The sequence below is a fragment of the Portunus trituberculatus genome, chromosome 43 (assembly GCF_017591435.1).
Source record: "Portunus trituberculatus isolate SZX2019 chromosome 43, ASM1759143v1, whole genome shotgun sequence".
NCBI lineage: Eukaryota > Metazoa > Arthropoda > Malacostraca > Decapoda > Portunidae > Portunus > Portunus trituberculatus.
The window spans coordinates 8,654,411-8,674,749 of NC_059297.1; the positions used below are offsets into that span (position 1 = coordinate 8,654,411).

The following is a 20,339-nucleotide window of genomic DNA, read 5'->3' on the forward strand; positions in this document are numbered from 1 at the left end:
GCTTCCCAGGCTATTCTATCATCGCAATGCTTCCCAACTCATTTACCATCTATGTGTCCTATCGTTATTACTACATCTTGATTTAGCATCCTTTCTTTTCCCTCAGGGCTCTCTTAAAGTACCCCTAAGTCTTGTTCCAAGCATCCTACACTCACAAATCACTGTTCCCTGTCCTCTCGATTCCCATCTCTTTTATCTCTCTTCATTTCTTAACGAGGAGAATTTTCGTTTTTTTTTTTTTCACTTTTCTCAGTGTACCATTCTTACCTTTGCCTTTTATGTATCAAAAGAACATTACGTCCTGTTCTTAACATTCAACTCTCAAGTCACTGCTATGTGCTTCATGAGTTTACATCTATATATATTCTTTTCTTAAATACCTTCTCTTAGAACTTTTATATTCAATATTTATTCTTATATCTATTAAAAAAACTACCTTGCGTCTTGCTGTCAACATCTAAAAAACATTTTCTCTGTCTAGTAACTCGCTTATCGTCTCTCTTAGTACCTTTACATCCTTTACTTTCCCTCAAGTATCTTCAAAATACTTCGTGTCTATTCATAAGTACCTGAAGTTTCATTCTCAGTATCTAAAAACATACATTCCCTGTCCTTTCAAGGCTATTCCTTTGTCTCTCTTGTATCCCTTCCTCTCCTAGCACCTTCCTTCTCCCTTCTGCTTTCTCACCACCCCATCGCCCGAGGCCCCCCGCGGTGGAGCCACAGGGCCGAGTAACGAGGAGCCGCTGGGATGGGCCATAATTCATCTAATGAGTTCCCTTCGTCACGCTTCTAATGAGTCTTGTCCAGCGTGTAATGACCCTTATTAGCCCACGATCAAGGCGGAATTAACGACTGATTATTGAGTCGGAGAGGTGGTTGAGTACGTTAGCTTTTTCTAATCCCCCCTCTCTCTCTCTCTCTCTCTCTCTCTCTCTCTCTCTCTCTCTCTCTCTCTCTCTGTAATTGCCTCTTCCTGGGTGGCGAGACTTAACATGCTGCGGTCGTAGCAAGATAGACATAATGTGTTACTGGCGTCATGCAGGAATAAACACACAGGTAGTGATGGTGGTGGAGGCAGTACAGGTGGCTGAGATTCGCCGAGAAGGGCTTAACTGATGGAGTGAGGGGAGAGTCTGGGTAGTGTAGGTGTTGGATAAATGTGGCGACAGTGTGTGGTGTACTTACAATAGGATTCACGACCTTCTTAGCGCTGCCTGACGCCGTGGAAAGTGCCCCACACATCACTAGTAATACTCAGGGTTCTGCCGGCAGCCCTATCCTGATTAGGCCTCGCCGCTGATAATGGAGCTATTTGTGTCTCGTAAGTTTGTTTTCTTCATTCAACACACGGACCGATATGTAGCTTAGTGTGGGAACTGCCGACAACACACCCGCTTCATTACCGCGTCCTTCGCCTCCCCAATTAGGTTTTATGTTACGTTATAAATCTTTCTCGTATATTTTCGAGATGTCAAAAAATAATGTAAACTTCTGAGATTAATATTAACTGTTCTCAATATACCGACCGACGGAGGGAAGCAGAGGCACGCAGCCAAATAAGCGGGAGGGCCACAACACAAGGATACGGTGCCTGTGGTGGTGGTGAAGAAGGAAGGAGGGAGGGAGGGAGGAAGGGAAACGTTGCATCAGTGCCTGGTGGGTGTGGGCACTATAACGGCACTCACAGTAGGAGGAGGGACGATAAACGCCCGTCTATCCTTATTGCGGCACCACAGAGCACCTTGTTCACGCCGGGATAAGTGGCTGAAGGTGTCTCCTCCTGGCGCACTGAGAAACGTAGAGGTGGTGGTGATGGATGAGGGCGGTGGCCTGGGGATTGCGGGTGAAGGCGAGCGGTTGTGAGGACCAGATCCAAGATAACTCCCACAACAAGGTGGCTACTGAGGGTTGGAAATAGAACGCTCTTTGCACGTCAATGCGCTATAATCCGATAGTAAAAATGCGAAATCAACCGTGTCCGGCTTCTTGCTGGTGGAAAAGATTGGCCGCGGCAGCCACCGGAGCCTTATTACGTGTCTCTCTGGTTCTCCTACTTTGGTCTGTCAGGTCTGAAAGGTCCCATGTTACGGGGTCTGTTGCCATGAAACACTGGATTCTCTCTTTCCACCACCATGCACCTACTACCATTACTGCCTTCAGGTTTGCGAGGGCAACGACAAACAGAACTCTAACATGGAGAAAAATGACAATGAATAAAACTTCTAAAAAAAACAAAACATTGGAGAAAAGAAAATGAATAAGAGACAGAACGAAAATCCTACCTCATTTAGCTTCAATATCTCCTAGGCAACCGAAAATGCAACACCAACACAGAGTAAAGTGACACTGAACAAACTTCCTTGAACAGGTTTGCAGGATATAAGATACAGTGCAAGATAAAAGAGCATGAAAAGCACGGACATATTCCTACCGCAGTTACCTTCATGACCTCCGAGGCAACCCAAAACAGAACACTATAGCATGGAGTAAATATGACAATGACAAAACCCGGAAAAACAGTTGCTGGGAAAAAAAAAAGAGCGAAATATACGATCGAAAAGCATGGAAAAACACTAACAAACCTCTTTTACAGTTAGTGTTACTGTTACTATATACTCCCAAACAAACCAAGACAAAACACGACATGAGAAAAAAAATGACACTGGACATCTTAAAGAAAATACAAAAAAGAAAACCGAAACAACTTTAGGGATAAGAATATATACACATTTAAAAGAATAGGTCTTAAGAAAAAAAAAGCGAAAACATCAGCGGCAAGAAAGACGACACGAAACAAGACACTGAAAAGGATTAAGAGATAAGGGAAATGAAATGAAGGAATAAGCACGAGTAAAAACACGAACAGGTTTTCGGATAGAAATTAAACAGGAGAGAGAGAGAGAGAGAGAGAGAGAGAGAGAGAGAGAGAGAGAGAGAGAGAGAGAGAGAGAGAGAGAGAGAGAGAGAGAGAGAGAGAGAGAGAGAGAGAGAGAGAGAGAGAGAGAGAGACACACACACACACACACACACACACACACACACACACACACACACACACACACACACACACACACACACACAGATCGGTCTATGAGCTCTGAGCTCGCTCCATAATGGGGAAGACTGGCTGGGTGACCAGCAGGCACCCGAGGTGAATTACACAGAGTCAGGGACGACGGAGAAGACAGTGCGGCACCACACCAGCTGACTGGGGAACACGACACTCTCGGTTCGGACAAGTGGCTCAACTTGACCATCCTCGACCCGGCACGCGGATGTGGTACGTGCGTGTCTGTATGTCTGTACGTGTGTGTGTGTGTGTGTGTGTGTGTGTGTGTGTGTGTGTGTGTGTGTGTGTGTGTGTGTGTGTGTGTGTGTGTGTGTGTGTGTGTAAATCGTGGAATGCGTGCCAGTGTTGTTTTAAGTGCTGGTGAGGTTAGCTGATTTCCATATCCCGCGTGCTTCCCAGTGGGGTATTGCTGCATGCATTTATGTATACACATGGGCCTCATGGGAGAGCATAAGGCCACAAGCACGGACTGAGAGCAACGTAAATCTACCGCTGCGCCCGGTAGCGAGGCGGAACCTGCCTATGATAGAGCGGGAGGAGTGCAAACTAAGGAGTGAGTGAATAAGTAACTTGGGTTTTTTTAAGACATAACTACAATGGTTATTGCATGACGCATAGAGGAGGAGGACGTGGATGATGAGGAGAAGAAGAAATGTAACAAAATATATAACAAGAAATCAATATATATAAAAGACACTATTAAACACACACACACACACACACACACACACACACGGCATGGGGCTGGACGCCGTGTCTGAATAACGACCGTGAATTTGATAGGGTCTCAAAGTGAATGACTGAATGAATGAAGGAACAAAAATGAAAAATCAGGTCTATAGTGAAGAAAGTCGAAAAAGAGAGTAACACAAAGAAAGATGAAGAGGAATTAAAAGAGACAGAGGAATTAAAAGCACAATGAGGAAAACAAGGATATGCATAATTTTTGGCTCCACGAATATTACGCCTTTCCTGGACGATCGGACAATTTATGTCGTCCGCTTAAGGAACTGCTCACCAGGAAGAAACTTGTTGGCAATACCTTAACACAAATGAGAGCGAGAAACATTCCTCTGTCTGTACCTGCTTTCCCTCCCTACCAATACCCGCACTACCCTACCCGACCTCCTCTCACCCAGACACACACCAAACAAGTCACTCACTCACTCCAGTTGAGATTAATTCTTTATTCCACTCTGATTTTTCCACCTATACTCTTCCTCATCTTTCATTGTCACACCTCCATCGCTCCTCCATCGCTCACCTCTTGAATTATTGCGGAGGAGGAGGTTGGGGGTGGAAGTTTAAGGCTTGCACTGAAGAGGAGGAAAAAGGAGAAGCGTTGTGCACAGTTGGAGAGGAAGGTAAGAAGTGGTTGAGGTGTGGCATCAAGGGAGGAGGCGGAGGGACGCTGAGGTAGGGAGAGAAAAACAAGAGTGGTATTGTGCAGGGTGAGATGAATAAGGTGTGGGGAGAGGAAGGAAAGGGAAAGTACGTGAATGATGCACGAAGAAAGAAAGAAAGAAAGAAAGAAAGGAAGGAAGAAAAAAGAAAGAAAGAAAGAAAGAAAAGAAGGAAGGATGGATGGAAGGAAGGAAGGAAGGAAGGAAGGAAAAAATGAAGGAAAGAAAGAAGGAGGGAAGGAGAGAATGAAGGAAAAATTGCAATAAGAGAAAAATAAATTTTCTCTTTTGTAATCATAATATGCCCTCCTGATACTGATACTTATACTTAAGGTCACACACACACACACACACACACACACACACACACACACACACACACACACACACACACACACACACACACACACCTCGCATTTCCCGCCATGTACGTCATCCATAATATGTGCATTCCTGAGTTAAGCGGGTCAAAACTGTTGCATGATTCTAAAACCTGTGGCGCAAGAATCACCATATTCGTTTAATGAGGTTGTGGTCTGAGATTTGCTGATGTTGCTACGAACAAACCTCCCTTCCCTCAACCCTTCTTCACTCTCGTTGTTCCCATCATTACCACTCACATCACCAAAACATGAATCAACACTCTCATCTAATTTTCTCTTGGTCATCAATGTGTCTGTACTGATGCATGCCTACTTACACGCGCAGCCATGCAGACGCGCTGACTGACAGATGTTAATGCAATATTCTACGCATGAAAATAAATTCCTTTTGCTTTCACATCAAAGGCCGCCGCCAAGGTCTCCTCCTTTACCAAATCCACCTCCTTCGCTTGCAGGTCATCCCTCTCTTCCACCACTGCCACAGCCACACCCCATCCCTCCCATCCACTGCTGTAACCACGCCCCAACCCTTATCCATCGCCAAAGCCACCCTCCACCACTCACCCACCACTACCACCACCTCATACACCGTACTGCCACCATGACGCCCTATCCCGACCCACTGCCACCACCACGCCCAGCACATCCCACTGCCACCACCATGCCTCTCACACCCAACTGCCATCACCACGTCCCAGCATAACTAACACCCCACACACCCCCCACTGCCATAACCACACCCCACTCCCATCCACTGACACTACCACGCTACACGTCCCGCCACCTACAACACACATACTTTTCCTGAACACCTCAAACCTGTACCTTGGTATTCCATCTCCTTTCCCAATACAATAAGTTCCCAACCACCTCATACAATAACTGCACCTCTTTTCCCTCCTCCCCCATCCCATAGTCTCTTCCCCAATGCCTCCCTCGGTACCTCATGTTATCATTCTCCATCCTTACATCTTACCCAGACCACCACACCCTCTTGAACCTCGCCCACTATCGATGCTCAAGTCCACTCAATGCCACACCACCTCACAATTTTCCCATACTCACCTCCTCGACTATTAGTATGCAATTCCTTCATCATGACTATCACCACACCCAGCTTCACCTATATAGCCCTATTTGCCTTACCCTCAAGCACATCTTTTCACCGTTATAACTACTACCTCTTCTCCCATCATCCATCACAATTCTCAGTACCTCATCCGTCTCTATTTCATCCCCTTCACATTCGGTTAAACTCATCCTTTCAACTATCATCGTTATTGGCAGCCACGGGAACAATGACCTTCTATCCTGTACAGAGTGTATTACGAGTAGGTGTTACATATTTTCACAAGTGAAGGAACACCTATAGAGTAGAAAGTGTTATATCGGTGTATAATGTATTAATATTCGCTATTGTGTGAGTTATACTGGATTTGAAATAATACTGTCGCCTTGGAGGTTAGAGGGGATGGGACAAGAGAGAGGCTAGTGTGGTGGAGAGAGTGTAAGGAAAAGATAATACTTAGAGGCCGTAAATAGGGAGGAGTAAGGATGATCATGTCAATATAGAAAGATACTGAAAGACAGAGTACGTACTGATTATCAGATACAATACTCTACCACTAGTACACAAGATCTTTTGTTTGCAAAATGTAAATAAAAATGGATGGTAAATAACTTGGGATGAGGTGTATTATTGGTATATTCCCTGCAAGTCTACAACCATTCCTTAACACGACGAACATTTTTGTATCGTTCGCGGTAATAAAGAATCATGTGGTCTTCCTCGATACTTTCCACCAGCTAGGTAAGGATCTGGACTGTGTTCGACAACTCTTTCGTCTCGTTCCTATTTTCTTCAAGCTGTAACACCACAAAAAAAAAAAAAATTGTCGCCCATATGTTGCTACACTCTTATCAACACACGAACTCTGCCACATTTTCCATTTGTGTGTTTTTCCTTATGCTCCAATTCACCACCTTCTTAAATTCCCATGCATAAAAGTTACTGCACATAGTTATTATCCTTAAATCAAAAAACAATGTATTTTACATTAGGCTAACGTCAAGTTAATATTTAAGTTTTGGCACCAAATGTGACATAACATTTTTTATTGGTGAATAATACAATATAATGTTGCCACGTTAAATTTACTTTCCTTCATACTTTCATCACGACCTCAACATACAGTATACGCCGTAGTGGTCTTGGTAATCAAGCATACAGTGTTGTAAAAAGAAATCACTTTTTTGGAAGAAACCAGACAGTGGCACGAGTGCATAAAAGCACTACCGCCCTCTATCTTTCCCTTTCTCCCTCGTCCAATTTCTCGCACCCACTTTCCTTCCTTCCTTCTCATCCAAGTCAAGTCGCTTCATTCAAACTTTTCACTTCAGCTCACACTAATCATAAGTACGAGAAAAATATATAGGAGCCTTTCTCTTCATAATAATATGCAGATTACTATTTAAGAATATATGAAAGATCGTGTTGTGTGGTGCACGTACTTGCTAACTCCTGGCCTTTCGTCTGTTTCTGTTACTTAACTTTCTGACCTTGTCTTTATCCTGCTTTATGTTTATTTGAATCTGTATTGTTCCTCTAGCTTGAGATAACTAAGCGACACTAAAGTCAGTACTACTACTACTACTACTACTACTACTACTACTACTACTACTACTCTTACTACTAATACTACGAATATTGCTGCTGCTGCTGTTGCTACTACTACTACTACTACTAGCACTCGTATCATCAATTATGATTATTCTAACCTATTTCTTTCACCAGCAACGCTACGTACCGCTACTCTCCATAACGTAACCATACTGCCGACCGCCGCTTTCCCTCCCTCTTCTAAGACGTACTCCCGCCTCTACACAACATTCCGTGGTGGATGATCTCCGAAAAAAAAAATGCACCTAAGGAGATAAACGGGGCCGCCCTTCTTGACATGATTTACGTACCAGGCTTGGGTTGCACTTTGGGAGGAGGAGGAGGAGGAGGAGGTGTTATTGTGGGCGTGGGTATTGTTGCGTGGGTGTGGGAGCTGTTTTTGTTGTGGGCGTTTCTAAGTCGAGTTCGTAAGCCCTCCTGTGGTGGGTAAGTGGTGGATAAAGGGCGGGGGAGACACAGCCCAACACGTGGTTAAAATACGAGACAGTGTTAACCTAGACACACCGCCCCTGGACGAGCTATAAGTAACACCCAGGCAAGCCATAAAGTGCATACAAGACACAACGGAGGAGGAAGGAAGTGCGTGTATACAGCCTGAACACTAACTCTGGCAGTGTCGAGGACGTACCAACATATCCACCACCACCACGACTACCTAGAGAAAGCAAGAGAGGGAGTGGGATGATGCAACTCCTCAGTGACGTGATGCTCCCTTACACATGAGTGCAGGCAGTGACCTCATCCTGCTTCCCACACGCCACATGCAAACGCACATAAATGCCTATGATTTTGTTTAAGAAGATAGATCGCATTAGTGCTGTAGTGACGTAAGTGACTTCTGTGGCTGGCAGAGCAACAACATGATACAAAAGTGCCTACAGATCAGCACTGTGAAGCGTCTTTCCTCTAATGAATAAACAGGAAAATGGCAACGCTACAGTGATCTTAGCAACACCTGAAATAAGTTAATGATGGACTAAAAAGAAGTAAAATATGCCGCTATAAACACTTCTCTATACGTAGCACCAAAGAAAACTTAAATAAAAAAATTCTTAAGAAAAAAAAATTGCGTAGAACATATTCCCGGTTACTATTCCTCAATTATATATATATATATATATATATATATATATATATATATATATATATATATATATATATATATATATATATATATATATCACCTCAACATAAGAATCACATCGCACTAAAACTTTTCCCGGTAAAATTAATCGGGCACCACCTAAGCACCCACAACACTCCCAGCGCGACAGAACATTCCGAGACAACACGTAAATGTCCACCACAACGACCGGATCTATTTCTCGTGGGGGAGGCAGACAGACGAGCAGACAGGCGGGCGGGCGCAGGAGAGCAGAGGAGAACAGGGTAGGGCAGGGCAGGGCAGGCGAGTCCAGCCGCCGCCCAGACTCAGGTGTGCCGGCAGGTCGTACAGGTATGGAAATTAGACTCGCATTTTGCCCCCATCCAGGTAGTACTATTTCCACCACAGGGCGAGGCAGCGCTCCTCAACCCGAGGACGAATTGCGCACTATGTTGGAAGTTTTCTTAGATAGTGTCTCGTGTATTCCTGTATATTTTTGTTTGAGTAGTGTGTGTGTGTGTGTGTGTGTGTGTGTGTGTGTGTGTGTGTGTGTGTGTGTGTGTGTGTGTGTGTGTGTGTGTGTGTGTGTGTGTGTGTGTGTGTGCCTGCCTCTCTCTCTCTCTCTCTCTCTCTCTCTCTCTCTCTCTCTCTCTCTCTCTCTCTCTCTCTCTCTCTCTCTCTCTCTCTCTCTCTCTCTCTCTCTCTCTCTCTCTCTCTCTCTCTCTCTCTCTCTCTCTCTCTCTCTCTGAATTCTAGTGCCAGCATAAAGACACGGCCCATCACAGGATCATCGGGGGGTCATCTAAGAAGGGCTGGTCACCTCGCATTTCTCCTCTCCCTTAGTTCCATCGCCGCTCCTCGCTCATCCCTGAACACCCCAGGACCTCTGTGTGCGCCGCTCCAGGACACATGCCCAGCCACTCCTCCTGACCCTGCCCTGGACACATAAATATGGATCTGGAGATAATCTTGTGCTAGAAATAAAAAATGGGACTGACGCAATGGAGACTGGAATAAGTTTTTTTTTTTTTCATTTATTTAGTTCTTCGTTTATTTATTTATTCTTTCGGTAGACTCATGAAAGAACGCTAAACTTTCAATGAACGATACTTTTTTTTTTTTTTTTTTTACTCACGTCAAACGAAAACATATGAAAAATAATAATAATGAAATAAGAAGCACTGATTCTGATGGTCATTCTCGTATACAACGGAAACACGCTAACGTTTTTATTATTATTATCATCATTATTTCCACGAGAATTTCACTAAAATAATTTTGCATTTGAAGCAGTACAGAAAAAAAAAATAATAAAAGAAACCCTGTTAACCAACTGAGATTTGAAGAAGAAACGCTATTCATCTCTTATTTCTATTCCCAGCAGTGTTTCACAAAAGTGGCATTCGACTCAGTAGAAAAAGATAAAAAAAAAAAGCAGGAAACGCAGGATAGACTCAGGAGGCCAGGCGTCACTTCGAATCGCCGCACATCCCACCAAGATCACGTGGACCGGAATAACAAAGTGTAACGCAAACTCAGGGGCAAAGACAGTCACACTTCCCCCCAATACGATGTGATGAGAGAGAGAGAGAGAGAGAGAGAGAGAGAGAGAGAGAGAGAGAGAGAGAGAGAGAGAGAGAGAGAGAGAGAGAGAGAGAGAGAGAGAGAGAGAGAGAGAGAGGAGAGAAAATAGAAAAAAAGCGAAAGAAAATAAGAAAACACAAGGAAAGACGAACTGGATAAGGATAAATGATGATAGAACAAAAGAGGTTAGAAAGAGAAGTGCAAGAAACAAGAAGGAAGGAATATGAGCAGATGTGGGAACGGGAGGGAGGACGAGGAGGAGGAGGGAGCCATCAACTCACTGAGGTCTCGTGTGAACCCTCTAAGCGAGGCAGCGAATGGAACCGATGCGGATCATGGTTCATTTCAGCCATTAGGACTTGAAAAAGAAGCCGCGTATACAGACAGCCATGTGCACCCAACACACCACCACCTACCACTGAGACCTGAGACTATGCTGTGTGATGGGCTGTTGTGGTGTTGGGGGCTGTCGACTACTTTCTACAGGATTTAATTGAAGTGGCAATGGCTTTTAAGGATTTTACGATTATCTATATCATTAAGAGTGAAACACTATTGAAAACTCGGGCTAATCATCTCCGTCGCCTTTGAACAGTTGTGGTGAGACAGATAAGTGCTTTTGGTCTGTGTTTGCTGGAGTAAGAAACGATCTCCTCTCCTTGCGTCGGTTGGAGCTCGTAAAGTTGGTTACTGCTGATAATACAATACACGAGCGGGCGTCTTGCTCTGCCTAGTGTTGTTGCTTCATTCCACCATGACAAATAGATCTCAAGAATGAGTTTCGTTTTGATGGAGGCGCTTGTTCGTTATATCGCTTTATTCTGACGTGTTTTAGATTTCGGAAGGTTTTAACTTAGTGATTTGTAAGTTTATATTAAAAAAAATGGATTGTAAATAACTTAAATTGATCGAAATTATTCTTGAACAACTTGAACAAATGTCACTCCCGAAGGAGGAAAATGAATAAATAGGGTATTGCACCGACGAATTTTCTTGCCCGTGTGTTCGCATTGTTTTATTTTACCACGATATTGCGCCACCTTCAATTTCTTAAATCACTCATCGTGTGTGTGTGTGTGTGTGTGTGTGTGTGTGTGTGTGTGTGTGTGTGTGTGTGTGTGTGTGTGTGTGTGTGTGTGTGTGTGTGTGTGTGATGCCGGAAGCTGTCCTCCAGGTGCCTAGAATATCCCCTCATTAATCATCATAATCTCCACCATGGTCGCGACGCGATGACGCTTCCTAGCGAGGAGTCACGGTCTGCGTACGTCATCTAATCTTATGAAAGCAAATAGCAAGGAGTGAGGCAGGAGGGATCGAGGGAGAGGCTGTTCATTTACCTTTCTGACCACTCACTCTCACTCTCTCCCTCATTCTGCCTTGTTGGTTTGCTTTCTCTCTCATTTCCTTCTACTTGCTAATACTAACAACGACAAAAACAATTCTTAGTCAGAAAACTACGAGCTTCATCAATCATTTATTATCCAGAAAATTCATTGTAGATAGAATTCAAGGAAGCCATGAATGCCAAACTATACAGTATATGCCTATTTGATATTCAATTTATTAGATAGTATGAGTCATTAAGGATCATTATACTTGTTCTTTTGTTAGATCCTTCAACAGTGCATCTTATAATTCGGAGGTCGTTAATCAAATAGCTTTTGAGTGCAAGTCCCTTTCCTCGTGGACATACAGTGAGTAAGTGTAGCCTATACTGCCGTCACGAAGATGATTTCTAATATAAGTATAAGGCAAATTAATTACTTACGCAGTAGTCAGAGCATTCTTAATATAAATATAAGCTATCTAATCCTCTAACTATGTAGTAGGTGCCGCAAGACAGTACAAAACGAATCTAGTTTCTTTGTCAACACCAAGTTCTACACATGCGCAGTAACAATCGTACTGCCAAGTTTTCTTTACCATTAAGGTGGGATTGTAGCGAGACAGGTGATGAAGGAGGGAAGGGCCGCAGGGCTACAAGGTGATTACGAGTCACACTGAGAGGTATGGTCCGGAATAGAACTGGGTAATTACTCCTTCTATAACCAATCACGCCCACCCACACTCTCCGCCTGGCCACCCACACTCCGGTATTCGTCCTGGAATGGAACGTAAAGGAACTCTGTCCTGTACTCGCAGCATTCACCTTCATCAGTCCTCCAGCCGCGGAGTTCCCAGGGTGGGAGGGGGAGGAATACCACTGCCTCTCTCTCTAATCTTATTACACATCAGCCGTTTGTGCAGCCACAGTCAAAAGTCCAGTAACCTTGTACGGTAACTTACATCGTGGGATTTTTTTTTGTGTGTGTGTGTTTCTTCTGTCTTACATCCTGTAATCTGATGAAATCTCTCCAAAACAACATAGCAACTGACAGATTCCCAGTTCAGAACACCTGATATAATGCAAAAAAAAAATAATAAAAAAATAAAATAAAATAAATAAATAAATTCAGTGAAATGATTGTGGTATGTTACTGAACTACTGACCGTGACTGCGACACGCTCACACCCAATCCTGCTTATATACACTCATAAAAAAAGAACGAAAACACACACAGGAAAACAATGACACCAATAACAATAACAACAATCTTACCTGATTCGATGGAGGACTCAGCGTGACGGCCGCCGTCTTTCCTGTCCAGTGATTGGTTCCCTGGATCTTGGGACACGGCGACGATTGGCTCCGCCCTCACGCTGCCCTCTGCCGGCAATTCTTCCAAACCTGGCAGGGATTCCGCTTCTTGCTCTGGAAGTGAAAAAGAAGACGCCAATTACACGACGAAAGCAACTCCCGCTGACCGCACAAAGCAGAGGAACAAGACAAAAATATTCGTTTTTTTTTTTTACTCTAGCCTGGAGCACCGTCTTCCCCCAGCGCCTGCGTCCTTCACCTCTCCGCGCCTCGCCCTTCCCGCCCACCGCTACAGCATGCCATCGTAATGGCCGGGCGAAGTCGTCTGTGAGCCCTTTCAGGTGTTGGCTCTAATGAGCGGGGCGCAGATAAGGCCCAGACATGAGGCGATCACCGACCAAGAGGCGGCACCTTCACCACCACCAACCCATTCCTATCGCCACTATCACCGCCATCACTACTTCTACCACCACCGCCAATACCATTACCACCAACACCAGTACCAGCACTAGCACTACTACTACCACCAACACTGCCATCGGCATCACCACCGGTATCACCACGAACACCAACCGTCACTACCATCAATACTGCCACAACTATAAACACTACCACTAACACCACCACCATTAACAACAACAGTACCTTTCATCACCAATACAAACAAAACTGATCATAACCACAATGACAATCACCACCCTACACCACCACCATTCCTAGTCCCCATCACCACTACCACTACCAGTATACCTCACAAACCACACACTCGACTCAACCTGAGCATTACTATCACTACCGCCACAGTCACTCAGAATTACCTCTCGCTCTACTCCCATCGCAACACTTCCACGGGCGAGAGGCAGATAAGGCTTACAAGGCAACCCGGTGATATATGATGTTTAATGGCGGGCTCAGGAAGAGTTACTGGACGGCCGAGAAGTATTGCAGGGAAGGTGACTGCTAAGTGTATCAGTGGGTGAAGAGGGTGATGTTTGTAGGAGGCGACGGAAAGCGTGTGGAACGATCTACAAGCTAAAATCTTCTACTTCTTTAAACACTAGGTCAACAAGCTCCCATCTCTCAAAAACAACTCAATCAAGAGGCTTAAAATTTCGGACCACTTCAAGGACACATACATGTTATAGCTATATAGAATTACTGACATAAACTTTCATTCAAACATCACACGAACCGAGAGGCTCATTATATTTATTACCAGTGGCTTATCATGCACTGCCGGGGTCACTGCCACCGTTGTTAATTAAGACACGAACGTTAGCAAACTGCCACAGGTATACTTCCTACAGGTGTTCGATAATTTATTCCCGTCAGCGAACACCTGCTTTCCACTTCATCAACGTCCTTACAGATAGTGCGTCCCTCTTCCCCTCCATTCATCCGTCTTGTGCGCGGTGTGTTCCTATTTGCACGCTTGCTATCTCTCCGGTACTCTATTCTCATAAATTCTAGTCCGTCTGCTGATTTATTTTTCTTATTTGAGGATCTGATACTGTTAACTTCTTTGCCTCCAGTTTATTCCTAATCTCTCTCTCTCTCTCTCTCTCTCTCTCTCTCTCTCTCTCTCTCTCTCTCTCTCTCTCATAAATTGCTTTCAATCTCATAAATTTTAGTTCGTTTGCTGATTTCCTTTTGCTATTTGAAGATCTGATATCATTTAACTTCTTTGCTTCTATTCTATTCCTGCAGCTTAATACCTCTCGTAAATCTTTCGTTCTCATAAATTTCAGTCCGTTGCTGATTTATTTTTTGCTATTTCAACTTGTAATATCGCTCAATTCTTTTACTTCCAATATATTACGGCGTCTCTCTCTCTCTCTCTCTCTCTCTCTCTCTCTCTCTCTCTCTCTCTCTCTGTGTGTGTGTGTGTGTGTGTGTGTGTGTGTGTGTGTGTGTGTGTGTGTGTGTGTGTGTGTGTGTGTGTGTGTGTGTGTGTGTGTGTGTGTGTGTGTGCGAACGCGCGCTATCGTATGATCAAACACACATCTCTCATCTCTTTTATCTTTCACTCTCCCTTTCTACATCCTTTCCATCCTGGTCTCGTCTTTCCTCCACCGTTCTACTTTCCGCCCTTGCTACTAATCCTTTCCTTCCCTCTTATCTACTACGTCACTTGCATTATCTTGTTCCGCTCCACCCATCCTCTCTCGTATTCACTTTTCATTCCTTCATGCTTCCTGCACATCACGTTTTTATAAACATTAGTTATAAATGTTACGAGTGACATTTCAGTATATATCTAAAACAGTATCCCTTTTAATTTGGTAGACTGAATTTTCTTTTATCTTTTTATTTTTTTTGCAATTATCACAATAATTGCTATCAGATAATAATTCTAATAATCCCTATCAGTATCACATCTGCTGCCACTATTACTGCCGCCACTACTCTTCACTCAACACTTGCTTTCTAAACATTACCACTTCCACCACCCCCACCACCCCCACCACCACCATCTCTATTCATCTTACCTTTATTGCCTGCTTGTGACAGGTAGTAATGGGAGCAAAGGAACAACAATATATCCGCCCACCAAACGAACGACTTCACTAACGAGAAAAAATGCATCGCTACCGATCATACAATAACGCTTGGCCCAATTGAAGAGGGTGGGCGATGCCGTTGGGCCCGTTTTATATACTATGGTAGGGTAGACAAGAGGGTGTCTGGGCGGCATACGTAAAGCTAAGTGAAGGAACGTGGTGCGGGAGGCAAAGGAAGAGGAAGGTAAAGAAAGTAAGGAAGGTGTTGGTTTCTTTCTTGTAGGTGTGTGAAGGTCATGGTCACGTGTTGGGGGACTGTACGGGGGAGGTGGAGAGATGATTCAGATGTGCGTGAGAGCGAGGTAAAAGAAAAGGGAAGAAAGAAGAGCCTAATGTACGAGAAGGAATGGTGTGTAAGAAAAAAAAAAAATGTGCATGACCGAGCAGGTGTGTGTGTGTGTGTGTGTGTGTGTGTGTGTGTGTGTGTGTGTGTGTGTGTGTGTGTGTGTGTGTGTGTGTGTGTGTGTGTGTGTGTGTGTGTGTGTGTGTGTGTGTGTGTGTGTGTGTGTGTGTGTGTGTGTGTGTGTGTGTGTGTGTGTGTGTGTGTGTGTGCATAACCTTCCCACTCTTTTTTCTCTCAGGGGCTTTTCTAGAGGTGGTGACATCACTAATCAAACTCTCCTTCCTTTCTCCGCAGCTGAGTGACAAGCAGCACCTCTCCTGACCCTCCAGTGACATCCCCCCCACCCCGATTCCCTCCGTCACCCACGCACCGCCCACACCCCTGGCCATTGTTCGAGGGCGACAGGGAGTGAAGAGAGCACGCACAACATGCCTCGCCATCGACCAGCCGTTGCCTCCCTCTTTCTTTCTTTCTTCCTTCTCTCTCTCCCTCCTCTTCCTTCCTCTCTCTAGTTCTCTCTTCCAACTGAGAGTGATCAGCGCCGTTAGGTCAGGATCAGGCAGTCGTGGTGGTGGTGGTGGTGGTGGCCTGTCATCTCGATTTAAGTCACTTCTCATTAGACGTCCGAAGTCGAGAGAGCAGCGCCTTAATGAACTCACACAGGTTTTGCATGTCATAAGAATGCCAGGCCTGCCCTATTCATCTAGCAGCCTCCCTCCTCCTCCTCTCTTTTATCATGGTAATTGGGCTTCCTTCTCTACATGACTGCCTGACTTCCTCGCTCTTCCTCTAACATATAATCAACTTATAATGTAGTACGTTTTCCCTTTCACTGGAGTACCTGGGTCTGTTCCTCACTTGTTGGGCTTTCACTGGGATAAATTGCCTGCTTGTAAAGTTGAGTCCTGATAAGTAATCAATAACAAGGATTAATCCACCTGTCTTTTACCTGTCAGGAGTACAAGTACATCAAGCACGGCCGATATACACAACCAGAGTATAACCCGGATTGCCAGCATGAGATTACAGCTTCACTTTACCATCCCCTTCATTTCTACAGTCGTGGTGATAAGTGTGGCTTGTGTTTTCCTGAACCTCAAGTCCTCTCATCTCCTTCGAATCTTTCAGGTGTCAGGTTTGTGGGAACACAGAAAGGAAATCAAAGGAGATTAAAGAAAACACTCATAAGCAGTGGAAGTGAGTGCAGACCGCTTCTTCACTCTTAACAAAGACTGTACGGACTTGCACTTCCTACATCCGCCCCTTGCACTTCCTTTCACCTCCCCGCTCCGCTACTGTATGTTCCCAGCACCGTCGGCCGGCCGTCACCTTCACACCCTCCTCACACTCGCCGCCTCATTAAGTCAGAATACCTCCAGTGCTCAGGTGAGAAGCAAAGCACTAGTCAACACCGTCCCGCCACCCTATTGACAGGCACACAAAGGCTCCCTCAGCTCACTGTTTACCTTTCGAAGGGCGAGGTCCGCCGCCCCAGGAAGGCTTGTGTACCGCCTTGTTGTATGTACCAAGACCCGGAGCTTTCGGCGGATTTCATCTCAAGTACTATAGCGAGAGTGGGATACTGCGGGAGTCTGGTAGTGGTGGGAGTCTTTTTCAGTGATTTCTGCTTACTCTCGCTTTTGTTAAATTCCGTGAGCAGATCATATATTCTCTCTCTCTCTCTCTCTCTCTCTCTCTCTCTCTCTCTCTCTCTCTCTCTCTCTCTCATCCAGAAAGGCAACACCTGGTAGACTCTACGCCACAAGACGAGTCCAAGTCACACGAGGCCGTATTGTCTGCGAGATCCCTTCGTCGACCTCTGACCTCTGCCTCCCTTCCTCTCTTCTTCCTCCCACATACAGGCCTCGCTCTCTTCCCTGAGGCTGACTCAGTAATCAGAGAGTAGGGAACAATTGCCTCAACGGAGCAAAGCCACGCCTCTGCTGTCAGGTTAACCGGTTGCTCAACGGGGTCGTTGTCGCCGTCAAGGGTGCCTGTGTTCCCTCTCCACTGGCTCTCGTTATGAATGGTGCGGCCGTTATTCATTACGCTACAAAACATTGAAACGAACGTGCGTGAGAATCCAAGGAATAATTATAGTTGGGTGAAGTTTTATTTTGTATCTGAAAAGGACTTTTTTTTTTTTTGTGGACATTTCAGTGCAAAAGACAGTTTCAGGTTTTCTTTACATTTCTCCTCACGTAATGACTGTAATCGGTAGTGGCCTCGAAACAAATTGCTACAATTTACTTAATTCAATCAGGAATGAGTGAGCGTGCTGCTCGTACATTTCTTCAGCAAGGACGAAGCATGGAGTCCCACCAGGTACGGCATCCCGTCCTCCGACCCCCGCCCCCAGCATCACGGGCAAGTGGAGAATCAGCGTGAGAGCGAGGGCGGGGCGGGGAGGGTAAGCGGGAGAACTGTGGTCTGGTTACTGACTTAGGAATCACGACCAGGCAGTTTCAGGTGCAGTCGTGGTGAAGCCACAGCCACCATTACCGAGCAATTTTGGAGAAGAGGTCGTCCATCTGCCCTCGTCCAGCCGCTGTCGCCGCCTCCTCCCCGCCAGGTAGATTCCTAGCATCCATTACACGTGCTGTTCTCTCCCTCTATCCTGCCTCTAGCCATGCGATACCACCAGGAATGTGCTCTTTAAATTATGAACGTCCTAGCTTTCCTCGAGCGTAGAAGAATGGATACGTTTATATGCGCATTGTTTCGGATTAAAATCATCATTTATTAACGTGCAGTTCTCTCCCTCTTTCCTGCCTTAGCTACGTGATTACTACCAAGAATGTGCTCTCCAAACTATTAACCTCCTATATTTCCTCGAGCGTATGAAATTAAGCATAAATGCACATTTCTTAAAACAAAACTAGTATTTATAAACCATTATTTCCATGTAATCATCCCTTAATATTCTCCCATCAGTAATCAAAGGTTTATATGATTATAATGCACACTCTACGGTCCATGAGCGCCATTCACTACCCATTACCTCTTTGTAATTAGCCTTTAACAACACTCCCCCTTCACAAACCACATGTTCCTTCATTCCTCCATCCATTCTAAGCCACAGCATCCTCCCAGCCACGCCCTGTACTCACAACCACTTAGTCCCACCCACTGCTACTCACACCACCATTCCGATAAGCATTCCACCACCGCTACATTCCGCGAACACCTGTCACTCACTTTGCCGCCCACATGAAGCTGAAATTCGTAGAGTTCCAACACGAACTTGAAGAAAACAAGAGAAAATAGAAATATCCAAGCAAAACTAGCAAATGTTTCAGATGCTGACGACAAAAAGTGAAGGTGGTGGTCTGTGATTAATTTTCAGTTCTTAGAAGGAGTGGCAATATTGTGTTTGTTTCTATGTCAAAGAAGCGGGTGAGTGAATGAGTACAAGGTGTGGCCGCTGCGCACAATGGTACACGATATAAAGAGGAAAGGAAAGAAGGTAGAGACGGAGAAAAACAAAGGTTATCAGGGTCAGGAACAGAGGTATTAAGAGAGGAATTCAGAGGCATCAGGGGAGTGGGGAGGGAGCTCGGGGCTGGCCTGAGGGTAAAGGAGGATGAGTCCTTTGAGAGTGCAAGCACACACACACACACACACACACACACACACACACACACACACACACACACACACACACACACACACACACACACAGAGAGAGAGAGAGAGAGAGAGAGAGAGAGAGAGAGAGAGAGAGAGAGAGAGAGAGAGAGAGAGAGAGAGAGAGAGAGAGAGAGAGAGAGAGAGAGAGAGAGAGAGAGAGAGAGAGAGAGAGAGAGAGAAACAGCAGCAGCAGCATCAATAAAAGAAATAAAAGAAAATCTCAAATCTTTCTTCTTCCAAGAAAAGTGCCAGCAAAACACCAATGCTAACAACCTTAACACTGCACTGCTCATACCGTGGCAGGAATAAAGCATTCAATTCAATTCACAGTTCACTGAATTTCAATAACCAATAACACAAATTAAAGAGAAAAAGTTGACATAGAATAATCTTCTTTAAGCTTCAGGTAGGAATATTGCTTCTTTGAACATGGAACTTAAGACGGCAGATAAATTTATGGAATTCAGAAAGGAGATTGATGAGAGAAAAAAAATAACACATTATATTGGCGGAGCGTATTTGCAAGATGTCGCAATAACGCAAGATTACCAGGATGGCATTCAAGATAACAACCTACAGCCTTGCTGAAAGAAAAAAAATATTCAACATGCCAATTACCAACGGCTTCTGGTTTTAGTAGAGTGAGCAGCAAAATGGGCGGATTCATTCAAGTGTCGGTAAAGTGAACACATTTTGTGTGGTAAAAGAAATCTCGATCCATTTGCTTTCCTTTTTTTCTAAGACAGGTTTAATCCTATAATTGCTGTCGTTCCCCAATCATCTGCCTGGAAGAAAAAGAAACATGGGATTTTCCTTTCTTTCTTTATCAATTGTGTTTGTTCTTGTCTTCCCTGACTTTTTTTTTTCCAGAAGCAGTCCCGGGAAAACACCCCACTATTTTCTTTACAGCTGCAGAAGATACAAAATGACTAGCATATT

General features: G+C 44.7%; 1 protein-coding gene across 1 annotated transcript in view; it reads right to left on the reverse strand.

Annotated features, from left to right (window-relative positions):
* Positions 1 to 20,339, reverse strand: part of LOC123518274 — a 590,049-nt gene that overhangs the window by 261,623 nt on the left and 308,087 nt on the right. Inside the window, 1 exon segment of the mRNA XM_045278997.1 lies at positions 12,828 to 12,980. Within this exon segment, the coding sequence (XP_045134932.1) occupies positions 12,828 to 12,980 (153 nt within the window).